Source organism: Hylobates moloch, unplaced genomic scaffold, assembly GCF_009828535.3.
Source record: "Hylobates moloch isolate HMO894 unplaced genomic scaffold, HMol_V3 SCAFFOLD_17, whole genome shotgun sequence".
NCBI lineage: Eukaryota > Metazoa > Chordata > Mammalia > Primates > Hylobatidae > Hylobates > Hylobates moloch.
In genome coordinates, this window is record NW_026652292.1 from 74910744 (window position 1) to 74930708 (window position 19965).

A 19965-nucleotide genomic window follows, 5' to 3' on the forward strand; every position below is an offset into this window, starting at 1 on the left:
AATTGTCATCAATGACCCCACATACCCAAATATAACATGACTGATGCTAAAGCAATTTGCAAACTTTGCTTTGCTATACAAGTAATTGCATATCCGTATTTTATAACATTTCATAGTTTGTAAGACATTTTCATATTCAGTTTATTTCACACTTAAGACATACTGTAAAAGAAAGATATTGATACTACTATTTATAAACTAGGAAGGACCAAGTGTTCCTTCAAGGCCATGCAGCTAGTTAATGACAGCACTGGAACTGAACAGAGGTCTCTCAGCTTCCAGTCCAGGACCCTTCCAGTGTTTGATGTGCATTCTTTGTATTACACTGATGAAAGTTCAAGTCCCCTTCCCCACTGCCATGATGGAAATAACTTCCAAATGAGACCACGGACTAGACACTCTACACACTGCCACAGTGGGCCATCAGCGAATGAAAGCCTAACAGCCGCCTCCCCTTGCCCTGCTGTCAATATTGACCTACAAGCATAAGATGAGGGGATGAGGCTGGGGGGCGAGGGCAGAGGAAAATACACAGGGTATCAGAGGACATGGAGCTTGGTTCAAGTTCTTTAGTATGGGTTGCCAGCATGGGTTGAAGATCACACAGTTGAAGTTCAGATCCCATCCCTTAGCATGCATGATCCTTGATCATCTCAACCCAAGGGAACTTCCCTCGTTCTTTTTCATGTACTACCAAAATCCCAGCTACCGACCCTTCTAGTTTCACCAAAATGTGCAAAGCCACTCTGGCACAATATGCATTGTAACATCTTCACACCTTTGCAAATGATGCTCCATTTGCTTGGAACACTTTCCTTAATTTTGAGCCCAGAAGACCCAGACTTACCTGGCAAGACAAAGCTCAAGTATTACCTCCTCTATGAAGATCACCTGGCTGGTTTTCCAAGACAGAGTTAGGATTTGTTATGTTTTGTTTTACAATTATCTGTTTTTTGCAAAACATTTTAATAACAGGAGGGATGTCATGGAGGGATGCAGGAACTATATTAAGTTTCAGAAGTGGCTTAAGGGCAGGGACAGTGTCTCACTGGGCACAATATTTGCACAAAGTAAATTTTCAGTACATGGTAGTTTCCCAGATGGATGAGTGAATGGATGGATAGATGGATGGCAGAATATACTAAAAATGCCTAAGGCTCAGTGGGGTGCCATACGCTGACAGGTTAGGAAATGGAAGTTTCTGGGTCCTCTGGACCTCGACTCTTATTGCGGGATGGGTGTTCTTGGTCACATAATTAAATCTTCCTGGGTCTCATTCCCTAACTGTAAAACCCACTCTACCCTACTCCCCTCATCTGGGAGCCCAGGGAAGCTGACGGATATAAAACCATATTAATAGCTAGTCGCCCTTGGCTTTCTGTTGAGTTTGGCCAATGGGAGATGGCATCAGGAGATCCAGGGCAGAGGGAGCGTGAGATGGGGACTTTCATTCCACCCAACACAGCTCCTCCCTGCAGGTCCCACAACTGAAAGCCACAGCTCCTCTTCCCGCAGCCCAGAAAGAGAGACCTGTCTCTGTGTCCCAGTGCCTACCTGGTCCCCAAATCCCTCCAAGCCCAGGCATGTGACAGCGCCCTTCTGTTACCACTCCCAGATACTTCACTGTCTTCTGTGGATTCCTTCTACCCTGCCCAAACCTTTTAAATGGTCTCTTTATTAAGCTGTTCTCAAATTACCCAATTTGAGAGTGCCATCTCTTTCTTGCTGGACCTCAGCTGATGTCCTTTCCACCTCTCAGGGCCTTTGAGTAGATTATATGAGATCATTGATACGAAGCCCTTACTGAATACTCCCAGGGTCTCTGCTGCTAATTTATATGGTAAATAACACTAATAATCTTTACTATATGGATGAATACAAGGCTCAAATAAAATGTTGCATTCTACGTAAAGTGATACAGAACTGTAACTTTCAATAAATATTTTATGGTAAAGCCACATTTGGAAATGAAAAGCGCCCCTTCTGCATGCTCTGGCTCAGAGCAGAGCCAGCCAAGCCTGGCTAACGTGCCCTTGGTGCCCAGGGGAAGCACACAATTGCACGCCAGGGAAAACCAGGCTCAGTTTGTGTTTGCTCAGCTCCCGGGGGCAGATGGGATGAATGCTGACAGAAAGAGGACAGCCTGTCAGAGAAAGAAATCCCCTCCCCAACTGTGTTCCAGAAATAAGCCAATTCTTGACCCGGATTGATTCTCTTTCTGTCATTTCCTCTAAACCAGCACCTGTATACGATTTTAACAAGCAGCAACAGTGGCTTGTTCCCCAGAATTAAAGCATGATGTGGAAGTTCCAGTAACGAGTTTGGTTTTGTTTCCACAGGCTGAATTGAAGATCCCTCTTACCTGCCAGGTGCCAAGAACTATGAACAGGCAGTAAGTACCGTGGGATCACTGTGAGCCCCAGTTCCCTTTTCTTTGGGGACAGGAGGTGTTTTCTGGAAGATGAACTAAGAAACGATGCCAATGTGGCCACCCATGGAAAAGGGATTTCCTGAGAGGCCATGGTTGAGACTGTGGGCTTTGGTGTTCAGAAAACTCCTCTTTCCAGTAGCAGCATTTTCTCATGGACAGAGCATTTGCTGTCACCCAGCATGGATGTGTGGTGGGCAGGGGCAAGATATCCCAGCACCATGATGCTAGAAGGGCACCCAGTCAGTTTCCACCCATGGGTGTGAAGGAATAGGTAAAAGGACAGTGGTTTGTGCGCTTTTTCCCACAGGAGAAAGCTTGGAGTCCAACTTTCTCTTTGTGGACACCCAGAGTAAGTGTGTGGTCAGTCTGAGAGACCGAAATTTGTGCCTGATAAAAAAAGAAAAATGCCATCCCTGATGTCTATAATATAGTAAAAGAGAAAAAATAGCAGGACTCAAAAGTTTAAGAAATATTTACAGTGAAAAAAAAAGACCTTGAAATTGGCAAAGTTTGGTGGACCAGTTTTAAAATTAATCTCCTTATCTATTTATTTGCTTTATTTTACCAGTCAGAAAGGTAGTTTTGTTATTCCTTTTTGGTGTGAAAAGCAGAGTGATTGTATTAGAAAGAGCAGGAGTTTCAGAGTCAGGTAGGCCAGACCTACTTTAAATCCCTTGCTCTGTCATTTTACATCTGTATGATACTGGAGAATGATGATACCCTTACCCTCTGGATATGCAAGAAGTTCCTTAACCCTCTGAAAAGCAGAACCTGACTCAGGGAGGAGGACTGCCTGGTTCCTGGGTAGATGTCCTGATCCTAGAGGGAGGCTAGGGGACTGCAATGGCTGTACCTCACAGGTGGACACTGGCTGGAGGGCTCTGGTCCAAGAGACAGAGAGAGTAGCAGGTGCTGTGACAGCCCGGGTATCTCAGCTACCCATGGATGCCCACAGGTGTCCAGGTGGAGTGACCTGACTCACAGCCAAGCCCATGGGATGGGAAGGCTGGAGCTTCTGCTCTTCCTCTCACCATGAAAAGCACAGCAGGAGCTCCCTGGCACATAGTCCGCAGATGGGCTCCTCACCCGAGTGAGAATTCAGCTCCTCAAGCATCCCTTCTTCGCCAGGAGTTGTGACCTCCTTTTCCTCCTCGATCCTTACAGCAGGACTGGGTGGCAGGTATTACTAGCTATTCTTGGAAGAGTAGCTTCTTCATCTAAATGACTTGTCTGAGATGGCTCAGAGCATTGAGACGAAGGTGGAGCTGGAATTCAAGTCTGTCTGACTCCCAGTTCAGTGCTCCTTCCATTATTCCTTTGGCTGTGGGAAACGGAGAAGGCACCAGTAAGGGAGTCAGGGCTAATGTCAATCCAGGTGAGCTGGTTAACCTGTGGTTGCACCACAAAGGGGATGAACTCTCAGACCCAAATTAACATTGGGGATAAACGTGGCAAACGGCAGTTTCATTGTAGGATAGACGAATTGGAGGTTTGTGCTGATGGCATAAACAGTGCAGCAGGTGAATTAGTGTCCTGGGCTGCTCTAACAAATTACCACCACCTGCATGGATTAAAACACTGGGAATCTATTCGCTGACAGTTCTGGGAGACAGAAATTCAAAATTAAGGGGTCAGCAGGGCCTTTCTCCCTCCAAAGGCTCAAGGGAAGAATCCTTCCTGGTCTCGTTCAGCTCCCAGAGGCTCCTGCCCTTCCTTGTCCGTGGCCCCATCACTCTCCTCTCTGCCTCCATTTCACATGACCTTCTCCTCTCTGGCCATATTTTCTTTTCTTCATCTCACCTCAAATCTCCCTCTGGTTGTCTGATATAAAGATATTTGTCATTGGATTTAGGGGTCAGCTGGATAGTCAGAAATGATTTCTTATCAAGATCCTTAACTACATCTGCAAAGATGCTTTTCCCAAACAGGGTCACATTCACAAGCAACGGAGATTTGGATGTGGCTGTGTTGTAGGGCCACCATTCAGTCCACGGCAGCAGCCTTTATCTTCACACTCACTCCCCTCTTCAGGGGCAATGTGGGATGGCTTTGAAATGTCTGGCAATATTTGCTATGAGCATCTGCTTGGCTTTGTAGCTGAGATTTCCACCCCTTCCGTCTCTGCTTCTGTGCGTTTTTTTTTTTTTTTTTTTTTTAGACGGAGTCTTGCTTTGTCACCAGGCTGGAGTGCAGTGGTATGATCTCAGCTCACTGCAACCTCTGACTCCCTGGTTCAAGTGATTCTCCTACCTCAGCCTCCCAAGTAGCTGGGAATATAGGCATCTACCACCATGCCTGGCTAATTTTTGTATTTTTAGTAGAGACAGGGTTTCACCATGTTAGCCAGGATGGTCTCGATCTCCTGACCTCATGATCCGCCAGCCTTGGCCTCCCAAAGTGCTGGGATTACAGGCATGAGCCACCACACCCAGCCCTATGTCTTTTAATGATTCCACCCTGTGCCAAGGGCCTCTTCTATAAGAGGAGATGTTCTCCCCTTTTATGAGGACTTTCAGTGGCTTTGTTTTTTAGCCAGGGAGTTGGTCTCTGTTGAAGATGGCTTCTCACCAAGCTTTCCAAAGGGAAACTTTGTGATTTCAGCTTTACAGTCACCTTAGATTTGAAGCTGGCAATGCGTAGACCAGAGGATAGCCAAACCGTCGCCATTTCACAAACGTTAGCTTCCTCCCATTAGGATGAGTCCACGTGGAGCCTACACACTTGACTATCTGACACCTCAACATTAGGAACCTGCCTTGAAGAATAACTCTTCTTCTTTCCTAAAGCTCAGAGCATCCTTTTCCTCCCCTAGTCCCAATCTCTTCTTCACTCTTTGCTCCTGTGCACCCTCAAGCCAGTCAATCCATATGGGATTGCTGCTGGCCTGCCCCAAAGTAAAAAGTAAATATTAAAATTAGAATGCCCCCACCAGTACGCTTACACATTAAAGAAAAATACATAAGCTGGCACCACACAAATGAAAGGTAAGATGCCCTAGTACACTCCACATTTTATTCTCCACCTTCAGGTTTCCTGTCCAGCATGTCCTGAGCTGGGAGATGCTGTTGATCTAAGGGCAGAATGCACTGCAGCAGTGTCTGCATCACCAGGGAGCTTGTTAGAAATGCAGAATCTCAGCTCCTACAGCCCAGCCCAGGCATGCTGAGTCGGAATCCATACTTTCACAAGATCCTTGGTTGATTCCTGGACACATTAAAGCCTGAGAAGTGCTGAACTAGAACAGGAGTTCCCAGCACCATTTCCTTGCTGGCACACTTAACTTATCCACAGCAGTCGCCAAGGCATGACTCAGAGAAGGCAGCCACATGTCGGGTTAGGTGTGAGTGTAGTTTGGAAATGTGTGCCCCCCATCACCACACACACAGAGGTTTTTCTTTTGCTATGCCTTGTGGGGTAGTACTCACTTCCTCTGTCAAAATTATTAACCCAGTCAATTCAAGGTAGTAGATTTTAAACCTGAAGGGGCGTCAGAATCATCAGGGAGGCTTTAAACAAAAACAATTTCAGTGTCCTTCCCCAAAGCAAAGAAACCAGAATAGTTGGACATCATTCCTTTTATTTTTATTTGTTAATGCTCAACTGAATATAATCTACATTCAGTTTTGTGGAATAATGTCTCATAATTCTGTAATCCGGAATTTCTTACAATTCTATAACCCGGAATCCTAAGCAGATTTTGTAATTATGACTAATTCCTCACTATCTGCCTTAGTCTTCTTGGGCGGCTATAACAAAATAGCTCAGACTGGGTAACTCAGGAACAACAGAAATTTATTTCTCACAGTTCTGGGAGCTGGGAAGTCCAAGAACATGGGGCCAGCAGATTTAGTGTCTGGTGAGAGTGCTTCCTGATTCATAGACGGCCGTCTGCTTGCTGTGTCTTCACATGGTAAAGAAGGCAAGGAATGTGTCTGGACCTCTTTTATAAGGGTGCTAATCTCATTTCACGGGAGTTTTGCTCTCTTGGCCTACTCAGCCCCCAAAGGCCCCACCTTTTAATACTATTACCTTGGTGATTAGCTTTCAATTTAAGGGGTTCACAAACATTTAAATCATAGGAGTATCTCTCACTAAGCACTTTTACAATGAAAACTTAATAAGCATAAATAAATGGATGATATAGAAATATATATTATATATGTACATGTTTATGCGAACCTATGGGTATGTATGCATGTATACGCATGCAGGCACACAATACAAGCATATGCACACATATGCTTTTTATATGATTGTATCAGTTCAGTCAAAAGCATTTATTGAGTATACATAAACACATAAATCATATACACATTTATTTATTGAGTATACATTTCACACACCTCATTTATAAAGATGAATAAGATCTAGTCCCTGCCCTCAAAGAGCATTAGCCATATGTAAAGAGAATTATTTCAGTATTACATAGAGAGTGATGAGAGAACTCCACAAGTATTAAGAAGGGATCCGGATGTCATGATTCTAAATTGCTTCCGAAATTAGCAGGCTATTTTTCATTGACTTTCCCTGCAACAAAACTTGCAGCTTCCCTAGCAATCCATTAAACTGCAGAAAGCCTCATTCCTCGGTGCTATTAGAGAAGAGCAGACAGACCCACTAGCGGCCCCATTACACCGCTGGGGCTAGATAAGGGCATCTTGGGGTTTGATTTCCAGTACCTCTTCGTCATTCTGGACAGGACTGATAAGAACCTTGACGCTGTGGTTCTGAGTGCTTTGGAAGAGACAAAGTCACCTGAGTGATTGCTTCTGGGATCTTTCCAGTAAGCCAGTGCCCTGCACTGGCCACCCAGGCTCTTTTGGGAATTTGGGTGAAAGTCACTCTTGCACATCCCAGATTGGGGATAGATCAGAGAGCAAGGGTCTCCAGAGTGTCCACTTTGAAATAAAGCTTAAACAGTTATTAAGCTTGTTTTGTTCATTGGTGAAATTGTCCCCAGTATTGATGGAAATTTTAGAAAATATACAAAAGTACAAAGAAGAAAATGAAAATTACCAATTATCCTAACACCCAGCGCTAACTTGCTACAGTTGTCTTAGTTTATTTTTCTATATCTATGTGTAATATCTAAAAATTTTAGAAAATCTGCTTTTAAAACTCATTGTTTTAAGTCATTCATTTAATAACAATGTTTCCTTTTCTGAACATTGTCTTACATGATTAAATTTTCTTTAAAATCATGGTGTTTTGAGCTATGACTTAAATAAGGTTTCTCACCCCTTCTCCACAATTTCAGAGTCAAAGGCTTTGAAATAATGAAAGGTTTTTGTAGTTAATTTAACAGCAAAACCTGACATGCAACGAGGTAATGTATGTTCTTCATTAATCCCAATTAATCCAACCATCACATGCTTCACTACAGAAATATTAGCGTGTTTAATAACCAGAGGTTGTTCCAGTCTTTACTGAGAATATTACATAGTGTACAGCACATGCACTGTGTTACTTTCCTAAAATCCACGATATTCTGAATTCCTGACCCCTGCAGATTTAGATCAAGCATGGCGAACCTGTATTTTATTTGGCAGTTTATTTTATCTTGCCCTTGGTGTTGGACGTTTAAGTTGCTACCTATAGAGTTTTATGAGGCAGTTTAATCACCAAGATTAAACTTAACACTATATACTCTAGGAGTATTAGAGCAGAGAGTGTTGTGATGCTCCCCAGCAGACAACACTGTGTATGCTGCATACATTATGTAACTCTACCCCAATAGTCTAATATTATGTAGGATCACAAGTTCATATTATCTAGTAATAACCTGGTGCTTCTTTTCTTGCATGGGGAATATGTATTTCCTATTTGCTTGTTTTGGAAAGAGTTTTGATGGTAAACAAAACAATAAAATGGAGATAGATATTTAGAGGTGGAGAGAGTCGTAGAGGTATAGAATTCTACCTTCCACACATGGTTATAATTTCCTTAGCAATAGCTCTGTAAGACAGAATTGAGAATCTTCTCAAACACTCTTCTGGATAAAGAGCTGATTACCTTCTGAGCCTATGACTTAGGAAACAGCAAGAAAATTCCTCTTTGTATTGACATCAACAAAGCCACCTTCAAGTCAATGTTAATCATTGACATTTTGCATCTTCCTAAGCAAAAATAGTGATATTTCTCTGCAATACTTTTCTCACTTGAATGCAGTGTCTAGTTATAAGAATGAAAGAGTAAAAATGATACAAAAATTGTTTACCCTCCCTAACACGCCAGGCACTGTGCTAGTCATTCTCCATGAGGATCTATGTCATACTTTCTGATGGCTCAGCACTAAAACAGCATTCCATATTGCCACATAGGAACAAGTTTCCCAAATTCAGATTCAGGAGTAAAACCGACATATTTCTGACTCCAAAATCCATGATCTTATGTCATAAGACATAGTGATTAAGAACATCATGCTTGTGTATTTCTCATCACAGATACATCATCTGAGTGAATGACTGTTTTGCCCATTAGAGGCATATTTTCTCTTTGAAATCTTGCACAATAAAATGTATTCAATTCCTAGGTGGGGATGTGTATCAGCTCCTCTTGAGAGGGCTCAATGTCTGGCACACAGGAGCTGCTCAATAGATGATATTTCTCTCTGTGTGTATGAATGATAAAACTCCATGTAAACTCCAGATCATTATTTTCCTTCATGACATGTGTGAACAACCCCTGATTTTGACCTCCAGGGGCACCTTCATTTTGATTTGCTGGAATAAATAAGTGTAAATCCCACTGAATCTAGAGAAAATGAGAACCAGCAATTTTGGCACCCTGAGATCAGAGTCCTACACCCAGCTGTGTAGTCAGTATGGCTGCCCTCCTAGTTACCCAGAAGTAATTATGAACCAACTCTCGGGCCAACTGGGTCTGTCCTCTGATGCTATCAAAGTCATATAGGTAGGATTCAGCTTCATGGTTGGCTGGTAATTAAAAAGCTGCAAGCTGTGAGGGAACATAGCTGAGATCCAGAGATAGAGTTTGCCAGAGGTTGCAGATATGGCCAGTGACACTTTTGCAGGAGCAGCAGGTGTGGTTGGCTTTGAGACTCAATAAAGATGGTCGGTGATGAGGGAATAGAGGATGTCAAGATAGTCTTCTCTCTCTCTCTTACTGGCAAGATTACCAGCTGCTGATAGAACTAGTTGACTTAACTAGCTTATCACCACTTGGGAAACTTCCAGCTGAACAAAGTTTCCTGCTGACTGTCCCCAAGGTTAGAGTTTTCATCATTATGGTCTTTGAAAATGTCACAAAGAATAATAAAGGCTCTGATGTATTTAATGCATGAGTTTGTTATCATGTAAGTAATGTATATTCTTTGTAGAACATTTAAGATACAAAAATATATACATAAAGAGAAACTACCACTAATTGAACCATTGAAAAATGGTAAACAGTATTGGATATTTCCTTTTAGGCTTTCCAAAAAAACTATCCATTCTATTTTGTTTTTAACTTGATGTATCATATGTATAATTTTTCCCAATGTTATCAGAGTCATTTTATAACTATGCAATCTTTCAATCCCTTAGGAATCCCATATCGTTTGTTCTTCCACTGCAGGAAAACAACACAACTCATGAACTAATTTGACAAATTCAATTAACATAATTATGCCCAAATATTAAGAGGCTGCATTTTATTACATGGAAATAAGGAAAAACAATCATCCTAGGAAATATTGTGAGCTAAACCAGTGTTTGGAGAACCTGATCCATGATGATAGTTTGTAACAGAATAGTATTTGATTATAAAAACTTACAGAGAAATCAGTAATAAGGTCCAGCATTTATGGTTGCTATTTTAGCCATGAAATCCAAACCACTGGTCATTTGCATGTCTATAACTTACATTGGCCCAACATTCCCCTGCAGATGAGACATAAGAAGGGAGAAAACTTGACTTCAGGAAAATTTTGTTAAGTACACCTGATGGTAAAATTATAAAATGATTGCCAAAAGTTTTGAATTAATATGATTTGGGGCCAATATAAGGAAGTCCTAGAAAATGTATCCATTGGAAAGGAAAAAAAAAAGTAATTCCTGGAGATCTAGATGTGTAAAATTTCAGAATTCCTGGTAAAGAGAGATCAGGTCACAAATAAGAGGAAAGGAGTACTTACCATAAGCCAGATATCAGTTGCCTCCAGCTTGGTTCTTCATTCTTGACTTCCATTCTTCTCTATATTTTTTATGGGGTTGGGGAGGATTTTTTCTGAGAGAGGTTAGAAAGGATTCTGTTGAGGTAATCCGTGAAAGGAGGTGATAAAGTCAAATATTTATCTGTCTCCCATACTGGGGAGAACAAATACTTCAATAGAAGTATAGCTCTGCAATAATCCAACAGAAATATTGGTTGGCCATGTGCCAAAGGAGCTGTGACATTTTAGGAACTTAGCCTCCTTGAGTCTCACTTTCTTTATTAAATGAACTAGTAATAGTAACTATCTCAAAGGGTTATTGAGAAAGTTAAGTGACTTAATGTATACAATATGTGTAGCACCATGTCTGGCACATAGGGAGCATGCCATAGGCACTGTAGCCAATTGAATCAGGTTGGTGCAAAAGTAATCACACTTTTAGCAATTACTGTTTTTTGTGTTTCGTTTTCTTTTATTTGAGACAGAATTTCACTCTTGTTGCCCAGGCTGGAGTGCAGTAGCACCATCTCAGCTCATTGCAACCTCCACCTCCCGGGTTCAAGCAAGTCTCCTGCCTCAGCCTCCTGAGTAGCTGGGATTACAGATGCCTACCACCATGCCCAGCTCATTTTTTGTATTTTTTGTAGAGACAGGGTTTCACCATGTTGGCTGGGTTGGTCTCAAACTCCTGACCTCAGGTAATCCACCCGCCTCACCTCCCAAATGGGCAATTACTTTTAATAGCAAAAACTGTGATTACATTTACACCAACCTAATACCTTCCAAAGATGGCTACAACAATGTATCCCACCCCACATGCTTTTCTGCAGTGTATCCTGACACTTCCCATTCAAAGGTGAATCTATTTCTCCACCTCCCTTAACTTGCATGGGCCTACAGCAGTTTTGACCAACAGAATGTGACAGAAGGGACACTGTGTCTTGTCCGTGCATAGTCTTTAACTGTCTGGCCAGCTCTGCTTCCTGCCTTTAGAAGCCACCTTCCACCAAAGTCATATGCTATGACCACTCTACTGTGAAGACACCCAAGCCTTGCAGAGAAGCCCTGGGGAGACACCCTGTGGAGAGATAGGGAGGCTGGGGGCACTAGGCACCCGCATTGAGAACCAAGGATCCAGTCTGGGCATTCAGCTCAGTTCAGTCGTGAAATAACCATCTGAATGAAACAGCACCAGAGACCCCTAGAGGAAACCACCCAGCTGAGAACCAGGAGAGATAAAAACAAATCTTCGTTTTAAGCTACTGTTTTGGAGTGGTGTGTTAGGCAGCAAGAGATGACTGGAACAGATATTGTCGGCTGGTTATATCATCATCACAATCATTGCTTCATGCAAGGGGCTTTGCTGTTAGATATTCAGGATACAACTTAAAAATTCATATGACCCAATATTCCACCATGAAGAACATTCATTGTGAGAATAATAATAAATCAGCAAGTGATAGTGGGTGAGCAGGATACTAATAAGAGGTCCTCTGTTCTGAGTGTGTGCAAAGTGCTAAGAGGACACAGAAGAGTGAGTGGTTATTCTACTTGGAGCAAATACTGGGAAGGGGTGAGGTGGCATTAGAGGAGACATCCTCACAGAGGCAGTGACGTGAGCCGACCTTGAGGAACAATGGGATGTTACCAAGCAGCAAATGGAGAAGACAGTGGGGATAGATTTTCTCAAGTAATTACAGCAGCTGGAGAACTTCTACCCAGATTTAATGTAAAGAATAACATTAAGACTGATAACTTGACTTCTGTTGCTCAAAAGCTGATTCTAAGTAATTGGAGAGATAATTTGACTACTTAGGGTAGATGGTGGAATTTGATTTTTCATATCTCTCGATTGGCGGGGAAAAGAAGAAACTGCAGTGCAAAATCAGAAGGAGAATAAAGGCCTGAATCTGGCTGACAATTTTTAAAATCCTGTGTTGGCGGGCTGGATTCTGCTGCCCTGAAATGCCTCCTTTTGGGTAGGCTGCAATTAGAGGCATTTGTGCTGCCATTTGTTCCCATTGTTGTTTGTTTGAACAAAAATTCTGTGAATAACGAAAATTCTACATCCAGTTCATCTTCCGTAGATTTTTCTAAGAACTCTATCTGCAAAGATCTGAGGAGTTTTAAGATGAAGAAACATGAAGTATTTCTCTACCACCTTTGTCAAGGTTTCATTTGCTCTTTTAATTTTTTCAATTGCTTTAAATATTGATTAGATACAAAGGAATAGTTATAAAATATGCATAAGGCATAAAGAACAATAAAACAGATATGTGTGCATTCTCAGTTTTTATAAATTACCATTAATTCTGATGTTTTCATTCCTCCTTTCATGTTCACAACTCCTCATCCCTAACAAGCAAAAACTATCCTGAAGTGTGGGTTAATCATTCACTTGCTTTTATCTTTAGTTTATATCATTATAAATACTTTGGTTTTGCTGGGTTTTGAGATTCCTGCCAAAAGAATCATGTTACAGATTTTATCTGGCACCCAGACTGCCTAGTTTTGACAACTGGTTCTACCAGTTATGAGCTATGAGATCTTGAGAAAGTTAAGAAGTCTCAGTACCTGTTTTGTCATCTGCAAAATTAAAATAATAATAGTGTGTACTTTGTAGTATTCTTGTGAGAATTAAATGAGCTAATTTGTGTAAGACATTTAAAACAGTGTCTGGAACATAATGTGAGCTATGTAAATCTTAGTTCTGATTGTTCTATAGTCTGTTTTATGACTGCCCCAATGTACATTCCAAAGATAATCCATGCTATTGTGGATAGCCATATTTATTTCCATTTTATGGACATATAATATTTTTATGTACATATAATACCATTTATTTATACACTCTCCAGTCAATAGACACTTGAGTTGTTTCCTAAATATTGCTTGTACAAGTGCTGTTAAGAATAATCCAGTTTACGTGTCCTAAATCATAGATTCAGGAGTATCCGTACAGAAGGTATATTCCTAGGATTGAAATTTCTGAGGCTCAGAGTATACACACTTCTGATTTTAACAGGCGATGTCACAGTTACCAAAGCAGCCAGGTCATTTTATGCTTTCTACCCACAAGTGTGCCTACGTGACCCAGTTTCTTCCTGACTTTGGACAAAGTCATGCCAGTCCTTCCATACTGGCAGTTTTAATTTTTACCAAACCAGTGGGTGATTTTAATCTGTATTTTTTGACTATAGTGTAGCTTTAATCTGTATTTTGTTGATTATGGTGTAGCTAAGCATCCTTTCAGATATTTATTAGCCATTAAGCTTTTCTCGTCTGCACACAGTGCTTGTCAAATCTTTTGCCAGGCAAAAGATTTTTTTTCTTTTTTTGGTCAGGCATTCGTCGTTTTCATATTGATTTGTATGCATTATTTATTTATTCTGTACACTTTTCTCAGTTTGTGACTTGAGTTGTTATTCTCTTTTGATATTTCCTTTTGGTGACCATAATTTCAGGTCAATGAGTCGTAGCGAACTTTTCCTTATGATTCATTCATTTTGTGTGTTGTTTAAAGAAACTTAACATGAGATCATAGCTTCCTACGTTGAATTCCAAACATCATAAAATCTGCCTTTCACTTTTAAATCTTTAATCAGCCTGCAGTTGATTAATTTGTGTATAGTGTGGAGGAGTTTGGGGATCTTTTCTTTCTTTCTTTCTTTTTTGCATGGATAAACAATTTACTTGGCACTATATATTAAAAATGCTATCGGCCGGGTGCAGTGGCTCATGCCTGTAATCCCAGCACTTTGGGAGGCCGAAGCGGGCAGATTACGAGGTCAGGAGATCGAGATCACCCTGGCTAACACGGTGAAACCCCATCTCTACTAAAAATACAAAAAACCAGCTGGGCGTGGTGGCGGGTGCCTGTAGTCCAAGCTACTCGGGAGGCTGAGGCAGGAGAATGGCGTGAACCCGGGAGGCTGAGTTTGCAGTGAGCCGAGATCGCGCCACTGCACTCCAGCCTGGGCGACAGGGCAAGACTCCGTCTCAAAAAAGAAAAAATGCTATCTATCCCTCCTTCACTCATCTGCAATGCCAGCTCTGTCATAAACCAAGTTTTATTAGACAGGTAGATCTTTTCTAGGTTTTCTTTGCCATGATTAATGTATCAGCCCTGTGTCAACACACATGTCCTAATTAGTATAACTTTGTTGTAGCTCATATCTTGGAATTTATATTCCCCAGCTAGCACTTCAGCAGGACATTGGCTCTTGAATGTCTGCTCTTTCATGTAAATATAGGATACACACACGCACACTCTCTCTCGCTCTCTCTCTCTCTGTCTGTCTTTGGGGGTTTTAGGCTGGAATTACTTTGAAATCTACAGATAACTTAGAAGATAAATGGCATCTTTATGACGAGTTCTCTAGTTCATGAACATGTTATACATCTCTAGAGAGACCAAGAGACAGAGAGAACTTCTTCAGCATAATTCCACAATGCTTCATAATTTTCTTTCCAAAAGACTAGACCTTAACATCTTTTTGAGAAATCCTTTTTTTTTTTTAAAGACGGTGTCTTGCTGTGTCACCCAGGCTGGAGTGCAGTGGTGCGATCTCGGCTCACTGCAAGCTCCGCCTCCCGGGTTCACGCCATTCTCCTGCCTCAGCCTCCCTAGTAGCTGGGACTACAGGCGCCCGCCACCACGCCCGGCTAATTTTTTATATTTTTAGTAGAGACGGGTTTCACCTGTGTTAGCCAGGCTGCTCTCGATCTCCTGACCTCGTGATCCGCCCGCCTCGGCCTCCCAAAGTGCTGGGATTACAGGCGTGAGCTACCGCGCCTGGCCGAGAAATCATTTTTAGACATTTTACTTATTTTAATGATATTGTAAATGCTAAGATATCAACATTTCATATTTTCATGTCTGTTGCTAGTGTATATTTTTGATGTGATGCAGACAGCAGGCTTCCTAAAAGTTTTATCAATTCGAATAATCTGTTTATTCTTTTATGTTTGTTATATAGATAATTATATCATCCATAAATAATTAAATTTTATTTCTTCCTCTCCATTTCCTTTACATTTTTTTCTTTCTTGCCTGACTACACTGGTTAGGCTAGATTAAAGTGGTGATAGCAGGCACCTGTGTTCTAAATCTTGAGGTAAATGCTCTAATGTTTCACCACAAAATACAAAGCTTGTTTTCAGGTTTAGGTAGGCTTTGAATATCAGGTTAAAGACTCTAGGTTGCCAAGAGACTTTATATATATATATATATTTAATCAATATATATTTATCTATAGATGTAATCAATATTTTCCTTATTTATTAAAGTGATTATATATTTTTCCTTCTGCTTTTGCTAATATAATGATTTATGTTAATGGGTTTGCTAATGTTAAACAAAACTTGAATTTCTGAGATAAATTCAACTTGGTCATGACATATTATTATTTGTTAATACATTGGTGCAGTGTTTCATTAATGAGTATTAATGAGAATGGCCTGTGGTTTTCTTTCTTTCACTCTCCATGCTGGTTAGCATCACATTTGTGCTGGCCTCATCAAATGGGTTGCAGTGTATTTCCCAATTTTCTATTCTGGACAAGAGACTATGTAATGGGGAATACATTGGACCTTTATCAGCAAATTGATCTTGAATTGGTATTTCCTTCAGGGAAGATTTTAAGCTATTGATTCAATATCATTGATGGTTATATAAAGATACTCAGTTTTACTATTCCTTCACGAGTAATTTTTGTTGCTAGATATTTTTCTGCACATGTGTTTGTTCACTAATATTCCTTTACCATTTTAAAGTCTGTTGTGCCTATAATGATGTTCCCTTTTTAAGTTCTTACTTGGTCTGTTGGTGTCTCCACTTTTGTTCCTGATTAAGCTTGCCAAAGGTTAATAAATTTCAGTAGTCCTCCGTATTTTCATTTCATTTTTGATATGAGTAAATTCTTTTTATTATTTCCTTCTGTCTGTGTTCTTGGCAATATGAGTTTGTTATTTCATTGATTCGCCAAATTAGGTGCTTTGTTAATTAAATTTTAGCCATCCTGTTCTACTATAAATATTTCAGTTATATATTTCTATATTACTGTTAAGTTTAAATATTAAATTCCCATTATTATTTATTCTTTGAATTATAATTTGCTGATTTATAAATAAATTCTGGAGTTTTTTTACTACCTTGTCACTGATTTCTAACTTAATCATATGGCAGTTGTAAAAAATAGTCTATAAGCTATTATTCTGTGAGGATTTTTTTTTTTGAGAGTTTATTTTATGTTCTTTTTTTAATACTTTAAGTTCTGCGGTACATGTGCAGAATGTGCAGGTTTGTCACATAGGTATACACGTGCCATGGTGGTTTGCTGTACCCATCAACCCGTCATCTACATTAGGTATTTCTCCTAATGCTATCCCTCTCCTAGCCCGCCATCTCCTGACAAGCCCCAGTGTATGATGTTCACCTCCCTGTGTCCATGTGTTCTCATTGTTCAACTCCCACTTATGAGTGAGAACATGTGTTGCTTGGTTTTCTGTCCTTGTGATATTTTGCTGTGAATGATGGTTTCCAGTGTCATCCATGTCCCTGCAAAGGACATGAACTCATCCTTTTTTATGGCTGCATAGTATTCCATGGTATATATGTGCCATATTTTCATTATCCAGTCTATCATTGATGGGCATTTAGGTTGGTTCCAAGTCTTTGCTATTGTGAACAGTGCCGCAATAAACATACATGTGCATGTGTCTTTATAGTAGAATGATATAAAGGGCACTTTTTTGCAATATTCCATGTGTGCATGAAAAGAAGGTAGATACCACCATAATTGCATGCAGCGTTTTAGAAATATCAACAAGAATTTTGTAAATTATTAAAAGACCAGGCGTTAAAACATTTAAAGTAATTGTAAATTTGTCTTTTTCCCAATAGTTATTTGCAAATACATGTATATTGAAACATGATTTTCAAACTATTATTTCCTCCTGGTGAACTAATTTTTATGTTGGAATGTAGTGACCTTCTTGGGAAAAATGTCTTTTCCTGAAGAGTTTATTTTGCCTGCCATTAATATAATAACCAAGCCAGCTTCTTTTAGTATTTTAATGCTCCATCTTTTATATCACTTTATATTGAGACTTTTCTATTCTTACATTTTAGGTATGTATCTTGTAAAAAACATACAGAATTTTTAATCTAGTGAAACAAATGTCTTTTTTTTTTTTTTTTTTTTTTGAGACAGAGTCTTGCTCTGTCACCCAGGCTGGAGTGGAGTGGTGCGATCTCCACTCACTGCAACCTCCGCCTCCTGGGTTCAAGTGATTCTCTTGCCTCAGCCTCCCGAGTAGCTAGGATTATAGGTGCTTGCCACCATGCCAGGCTAATATTTGTATTTTTCAGTAGAGACAGAGTTTCATCATGTTGGCCAGGCTGGCCTCAAACTCCTAACCTCAGGTGGTCCACCCACCTTGGCCTCCCAAAGTGCTGGGATTACAGGCGTGAGCCACTGCGCCTGGCCTCAACTGTCTTTTAACTAGATAATTTTCTCCATTTACAGTTACTAAAATTACTGACATTTATCTCCAAACTTTATTGTTTGCTTTCTATTTGACCCCCCTTTTTGTTTCTTTTTTTTTGATCTCCTGTTGTTTGTGTGCATATATGTATGTGTATTTTTCTAACTCCATTTTACTTCTATCAGTTTATCATATGTTTATTATATATTCTATTACTATTTTTGTGATTTCCATAGATATTTTAATACACAAGTAAATTATCAACATCTGTAACTAAACGATATATTTACTGTCTTGTAGAGTAATAATGGAACTTTCAACACTTGAATTCTGATCACTCACAATTTATAAGCTACTGCTGTCATGAATTTTAATTATATGTTATTAATTAATTTTTTAAAGATTTTTATTATTAATGTTTCAAACAGTCAATACTTTTAAATATTTACCCAAATATTTAGCATACTCTTTGTCTTTGGTCATATTTTATTTTATTTATTTATTTTTTAAAGCACATGCAACTTTATTCTAAATAAACTGGCAAATGAAATCATAAATTCAGGCCCCGGTGTGTGATGTTCCCCTCCCTGTGTCCATGTGTTCCCATTGTTTAGTTCCCACTTATGAGTGAGAACATGCAGAATTAGGTTTTCTGTTCCTGTGTTAGTTTGCTGTGAATGTTCATTTCCAGCTTTATCCATGTCCCTGCAAAGGACATGAACTCATCCATTTTTATGGCTGCATAGTATTCCATGGTATATATGTGGCACATTTTCTTTATCCAGTCTATCATTGATGGGCATTTGGGTTGGTTCCAAGTCTTTGGTATTGTGAATAGTGATGCAATAAACATATGTGTGCATGTGTCTTGATAGTAGAATGATTTGTAATCCTTTTGGTATATACCCAGTCATGGAATTGCTGGGTCAAATGATATTTCTGGTTCTAGAACCTTGAGGAATTGCCGTACTGTCTTCCACAATGGTTCAACTAATTTACACTCACCAACAGTGTAAGAGCGTTCCTATTTCTCCACATCCTCTTCAGCATCTGTTCTTTCCTGACTTTTTAATAATCGCCATTCTAACTGGTGTGAGATGGTATCTCATTGTGGTTTTGATTTGCATATCTCTAATGACCGGTGACGATGAGGTTTTTTTCATGTTTGTTGGCCGCATAAATGTCTTCTGTTGAGAAGTGTCTGTTCATATCCTTTGCCTACTTTTTGGTGAGGTTGTTTGTTTTTTTCTTGTAAATTTGTTTAAGTTCCTTGTAGATTCTGGATATTAGCCCTTTGCCAGATGCATAGATTGCAAATTTTATATGTCAAACCTTCCACTGAGGATCACATTTTTCAGTATGAGGAACAAAATTTGGAATTTTTTTTAAATGAAAGCATATAGTAAGAAAAGACTTTTTAATGCTAAAAAAGCCTTTATTTTCTTAAAATGATAACTTCATTAGAATTTATTAGACATATAATTTCAGATTGACGGTTGTTTTCTCTCAGACTCATAAACTTACTTCTTATGCCCTTTGGCAAACAGCAGGTATTAATGAAAAATAAATGCTTTTGAAGGTAATATTTATTTTCTCTCTGGATGCTTTTAAAATCTTCTCCATGGTTTTTGGTTTTCTGTAGTTTTACTCTAATATGGATAGATGTGAATTTTTTCTTATTTAACCTGCTTTGAATACATTGGATATCTCTATTTTGTTGTTTTTCACTATTTCTCAATACTCTGTCATTATCTCTTTGAGTATTTTTTCCTCTCATTCTTTCCCATCTTTTTCTGAAACTTCGATTAGATGTATACTAGACTGTCACGTTTTAGCCTTCATCTCCCAACCTTTCATTCAGAGTTTCTATTTCTTCACTCTAGCCTGAATT

The 19965-nt window shown here is 39.7% G+C and overlaps 1 protein-coding gene across 1 annotated transcript in view; it reads left to right on the forward strand.

Annotated features, from left to right (window-relative positions):
- The window catches only part of CLNK (cytokine dependent hematopoietic cell linker), a 201551-nt gene that overhangs the window by 14453 nt on the left and 167133 nt on the right, over positions 1 to 19965 (forward strand). The window contains exon 2 of the mRNA XM_032135391.2: positions 2340 to 2392. Coding sequence (XP_031991282.1) covers positions 2382 to 2392 — 11 coding nt within the window. The 5' untranslated portion in view covers positions 2340 to 2381. The remainder of the gene's footprint in view (positions 1 to 2339; positions 2393 to 19965) is intronic.